At 37.6% G+C, this 5,854-nt stretch overlaps 1 protein-coding gene across 1 annotated transcript; it reads left to right on the top strand.

Moving 5' to 3' along the window:
• The first annotated feature begins 1,180 nt into the window (after positions 1–1,180).
• Positions 1,181–5,852, top strand: dnajc15 (DnaJ (Hsp40) homolog, subfamily C, member 15). The gene is made up of 6 exons (XM_044216905.1): positions 1,181–1,333; positions 2,410–2,461; positions 2,696–2,769; positions 3,394–3,470; positions 3,588–3,658; positions 4,533–5,852. The coding sequence occupies exons 1-6, from the start codon at positions 1,232–1,234 to the stop codon at positions 4,601–4,603; spliced, it is 447 nt and encodes a 148-aa protein (XP_044072840.1). The 5' UTR covers positions 1,181–1,231; the 3' UTR covers positions 4,604–5,852.
• The last annotated feature ends 2 nt before the right edge of the window (positions 5,853–5,854 follow it).

Raw genomic sequence — 5,854 nt, 5'->3', positions numbered from 1 at the left:
CAAATAAAACAACACAAACACAAATAAACACATGTAAACATGACACTGAACATTGCTAACTTCCAGTGCAACACACTAAATTCAATATTTATCTAACAATACTCTTCAGGAGTCATTCCTATTCTGTGCAACACACAAACACATTTTACAGCATCACGCGGTTCACTTTTCAATGGCTCCATCTAGTGGCATAAATATGAAACAACAACGGTTTATTCTAGATAAATTCAGGAATCCTCCTAACAAACCTTTTGAAAATCACAATGAATATCAGTTACACAAACGAGGCATAAAGTTAAGCTCCTGAGTTCATTCTTGACCTTGGAAACAGCAGCTGACAAAACTGTCTCACCTCAAGGTCCATCTCTGCTCTGGAGCTCTCAGCAGAGTTTGCTGTGAAGCAAAATTTTTACGCCAACATGAACAAAGTACAATTCCATGACAACTGGGCATGCTGATGAAGATGATGTGATATGATGGAAAGCTCCAGAACAGACCTTTGTGAGATTTTTCTGTCAAGTTGTTTAGATCCTCAAAAGAGGGCACAGATTTATTTTCTTTCAAATTAAAATCTATTGTCTAATTGACGGTTTTCAGGCTGATAGAACAGATTTCTGGGATTTTGGAGTGATGTTTCAGAAAGATTCACACTATAAGATCACAGGCAGCTGCCATCATAAGATGAAGAAAATACAGCAGTCTTCCTGTTATCTCTAATGGGAATTATTTCAACCCTGTCCTTGATTTGGTGGTTTTAAAACACAAAACACTTCTTCTCAACAGTAGTGACTGTCACAAAATCTTGTAGCTTGAAGTAATTTGATGGTGGCAACGATCTCAAGCATCAGGAATCAGTTCCATTTTCCCAGTAGCCTAAAATTGATTTGTCAGACTTAGTTCATGTTTTCCAGGATCAAGAGTGGCTTCTTTTTTCTTCCATTCAACAGTTTTTCTGTTTTTTCAGTCTAACAATGTTTTCATTGTTTCATCAATTACGAAACCAGATAGGAAGTTAATTAAAATTAAGTCAGTTATCAACTTATTTGACACGTTTTTTTCCTGAAAGACGGGGGTAAAAGAAAAGCTCAATGAGACTGTGTTAAGTTTCAGAGGCTAATAAAGATGCTACAAACTAAACCGGAAATTATCGGTCGCTGAGTTTTATTTTGAAAGTCGTAACCGGATGGGCTGTGGGTTACCAAGGTGATTTGACTTACGTAGCTGAGGCAACATGGCGAACTCCGGTGGAGTGACCGTGGATGACATGATGCGATATGCTGAATATACTCCAAAAACAAGCGTTAGGAGTGATGCGGACATAGACCGACGGCTGGTAAGTATCTGTTTTTACACTGAAAACATTTGTGGAGTCAGTCAAACTAAACCAGGCTGGTTTTCACCTGCTAAAGCGTGTGTTAGGTAATCGAAATGACCGCTAACGTAACGTCACTGCTCATGCAATAGCTATCTAGCTAGCGAACTAACTAACTTGCTTAAGTAAACACTGGTTATTAGTTTTCCACTAACTTTAACTAGTAGTGCGACATACGGTAGCTTTCTGGACAACTTGGTAAACGTTTATTAACTCGGGACTGTTCAAACCGCAGGTGCCATACATGCCAAACATGAAAATTCACTTTAACTAGCTAGTCTCAAGTGGGAAACCTAAAGACTGATGTTGTCCATACTCTTAGATTTACCAATATGCTAACATGACACAGTCTATAGATATAGAGATATAGACAAAAGAGCCCTAAAAATAACGGACTTAAACTCCACTAGAGCTGCAACGAATAATCGATTAGTTGTCAAATATTAAATGAATTGTCAACTATTGTGATAATCGATTAATTGGTTTAAGTAATCTTTTAAGAAAAAAAGTCAAAATTCTTTGTGAATAGTTTCTGGTTTCTTTACTCCTCGATGACAGTACACTGAGTTGTGGACAGTTGTGGGTTGTGTACAAAACAAGACATTTGGGAAACACTGATTGCCATTTTTCACCATTTTCTGACATTTTATAGACCAAACAACTAATCGATTAATTGAGAAAATAATCGACAATGAAAATAATTGTTAGTTGCAGCCCTAAACTCCACAGTAACCATACTAATGAATTTGGATGTAAATTCAAATTCTGTTGCAGGTAAAACTACAATGTCACAACCTCCTATACGTGTAAATGCTCTGACAATCAGTTACCTTCATGTCACATAAGGTACTTTATACATCTTTGTGACATATTGCAATGCCAAAATCAAAAGATATTATGCTGCACACAAGATGCTCATCCTGCATCTCTCCACAGTGGATCACATAGGGCGTACTGGAGCTGCCACACAAATCTTCAAGTTATATGACATGTCTAACCCAGTGTGGTAACTGCTGGATGTTTTGTTTTGGTGACAGGGAGGGACTCTGATTGCAGTCGGTCTTGGTGTGGCTGCTGCGGGTTTTGCAGGTAAGAGTTTGATAAAAGATCAGTAATTTGCCAAGATAATATTATCTGAATGTGTAAGTGCTGTATTCTTTTTCTGGCTGAAAAAGTGTTTACTATCACTCAGATTGCAAAAATGTTCTCTTTAGCGAGAAACATTTTCTTTACAGATTTCTGCTTTGCTTTTTGTTGCTCCCCTTTCATATTCAAATTTGTTTGGTTTTGAACAGTTTCATGTGTCTTGTGTTTGATCCACAGGCCGCTATGCATTCCAGTTGTGGAAACCTCTTGGACAAATCTTCTCTGAAACGGTCAAGAAGATGCCCACATCAGTGAGTAATTAATTAACCTCCTATACATCTGCCGCGATGTTCACAACCAGTCCTATTCTGCTAAATTCTACATCTCACTTTTCAGTTGTTTGATAATATGGTTCATTTGCAAATTTACCTGCACCTTATTATTACGCACCTCATTGTTAAGTGAGTCCATATCTTCAGCCTTTGAAAATAGTATTCCTCTTCAGAATATTAATCAGGTCAAAGAAAATTGGCTAGATGTGGATATTGATGTGGATTCAGGTTCAACCCGACTTGAGCCTGGACAACTGCAGCCTTAAATGAACCAGAACTTAACTAAAACCTGACTTTTATTGTGACATACAACTTAAATTATCCAGTTTCTATGCACAAGAAAAAGCAAGCTGTTGTCTGCAACTCTCGTTCTTCATTAGTGCTTTGTCTTTCTACTGTGTTTGTACAAGTTGTAGATGGTTCAAAGAAACACTTGAGATACTATAGATTTAGATATGCTGAGAAAACCCTGACATTGTTTTGCATTCTCTGATTTTGGAGGGAAATAGTACAGACTAACAAGTCTCAAAGTTTTTTTGGGATGGGCCCAGTTAGGTTCAGACTATTGAGAATCAAAGCTCTAATCCTTTTCTGTCACCACAGGCTTTCTCATCATATTATAAAGGAGGTTTTGAGCAGAAGATGTCCAAACGAGAGGCCAGCCTCGTTCTTGGCATCAGGTAACAGGATGTGTTGTAGTTAATATTTCTGTATTTACTGCATTCTGTCAGTGTCTCTCACGGCTCAGAGGAAAGTTATGATTGCTCACATGGATGTACTCTTTGTTTCATGTCCAGCCCAACCAGCACTAAGGCTAAGGTACGCGAGGCCCATCGGAGGATCATGGTCCTGAACCATCCAGATAAAGGTATAACAAAAGTAAATCCATTTGTTGCAACATTTGTTTTGTTTTTTTGTAAATAATATCACAGATGAAATTGGCTACATTAGCAGTCTCGAGTTACAACATTCACATAAACTGTGACCTGTACACATACTGTATATGGTCACATGTTCTGCTCTGTCTGTACTGAAACTGTTATTAAAGTTGATATTCATGCGTAGTTGAAGTATCTAATAGTGACAATTGGTAACTGTACAGGATAGCTTGTTAGAGCTTTATATATACAAAATAAATTTGGCATATTGATGACAAGTCATGTTTGGAACATGTAGGCCTTAATTTAAAAATATAAACAATACTACATTTTTACATTAGGAGATCACGTAATACAAAATAACACCTATTATCCCCAAACAGTTTACCATGAACATAAAATGTCTTGAAGAAAGGACTGTAGCCCATACAGGACATACGTATATGATACACATTTTTTAAAATGAGAAAAATGTGCACAATGTGGAGTTAATACATAACAAGAAACAAATCAGGAAGTAGCCTAGACTTGGTACCAGAAGGAGACATATCATCAAAGAGGGGGTAAAGGTAATGACATTTTGTATTTATTGTTTTTTATGAGAAGGGTTTTATGCCCAATGCCTCATTTGAACACTGACACTGTTGGGAAACCCCACACCATCACCCAGCCCTCCAGCCCTAACTTCAGTCATTGAAAAGCTTGTGAATGTTGAATGTAGTTATCAATACACATTGTGAAATCTGCCAAAAGTTGGGTTGGGCATCCCTATGGAACCCAGTAATAATGTTGAATGATGTTTGAAAAGTGTGTTAAAGGTGTAATCACAGAATCAGACTAAAACTTGTGTTTGCGTGTGTGCAGGTGGGTCACCGTATCTCGCTGCTAAGATCAACGAGGCCAAAGACCTTTTGGACAAGGAGACCCGGCGATGACCTGCACTGTTAACGAACATTTTAGACGTCCATCACCTTGTGCATCATCTCAGCTCTATAGTGCTGCTCCATCGACACCACACCGAGGCATCCACTCGTGACAGTTTAACAAGGTTACTTATCTTCGACTTAATTTGTCAACATTGTGAACATATATATATGTATCTCAACCAAGAGTGAGATATTGCCTTGAAATGAAAGTCATTTTGAATGTTAGTTTAGGTGTTATAACTGTAGGCATGGGTAGCTAAAGGTGTAGAGTCGCCCTCTAGTGGTAGCTGTTTTACATCGAGTACTTCTGCTGGTTCATGACTTGCTGTGTATAAAATTTTATTATGAGTGTACAAATGCTGAACATAAGGTATTATGTAATGATGTAATCTATTTAAAGAACAATAGAATAATAAATTCAAATATTTCCATGTTTAAACAGTTAATGTTTAAGTGGTGAAAAACATTTTTAAATAAACTTCATTTGAAACACATGTAGTAGTCATGTGTTTGTATTAGAATGAGTGACTGGGCAGGTCAGCCTAAACCTATATGAACCAGGTTTACTGAATAAAGTATTTTTAGTACTAAACAGCAGTGTCTCCTCCTGTGTATGGCTGAAGTGTTTGGCTTTCTTCTCTTCATAACAAATGCCCCGGCCATGCCTTGATGAGGAGCCGTTCGTGTTTTTAGTCTTTCTGACATCAGTTTAACGATGCTTTTAAACTCTGAACACAACAGGTGCTTTATCTGCAGCAGCTGACTGACTGAGCAGGTATTAGTGATTCAGGAGTCTTCTGGACTGCATCTAATTTCACTCAATTTAAGAGCTACTTTTAGTGTTAAAGGCTTTGGGAATTACCTTTTAGACCATAAACTTAGGAGTCCTAAAGTTTGGACTGACACGTTTCTCTCAACGCAGCCAGTTCAGAGCTACTTTTAGTCCGATGTTTTTTTGAATACAACCCCATGTTTCTGTAATCCCCCACGGAAACCAGGTATCTTGTATACATGACATGTAAAAGATCAGATGACAGCAGAAAGGTTGACATGCTTACTTAAGTGCATCTAAACACTGAGTAAACTGGTAACTTACCTAGTGATGCTTTGTCAGGCAGCCATTTTCTATTTGTGTTTTATAATTACTCTGTTGCATGTTAATCTTTGTTGCTGTGTCTCAATGTTTAATGTGTTGATGTTGTTAATTTGTTTCCTTTTAAAAAAGGAAAAAGCAGACAAATAAAAAACCCACCTCAGACA

The sequence above is a fragment of the Siniperca chuatsi genome, linkage group LG12, assembly GCF_020085105.1.
Source record: "Siniperca chuatsi isolate FFG_IHB_CAS linkage group LG12, ASM2008510v1, whole genome shotgun sequence".
NCBI lineage: Eukaryota > Metazoa > Chordata > Actinopteri > Centrarchiformes > Sinipercidae > Siniperca > Siniperca chuatsi.
Note: the sequence above shows the minus strand (reverse complement) of the source record. Positions and strands in the feature narration are given on the sequence as shown.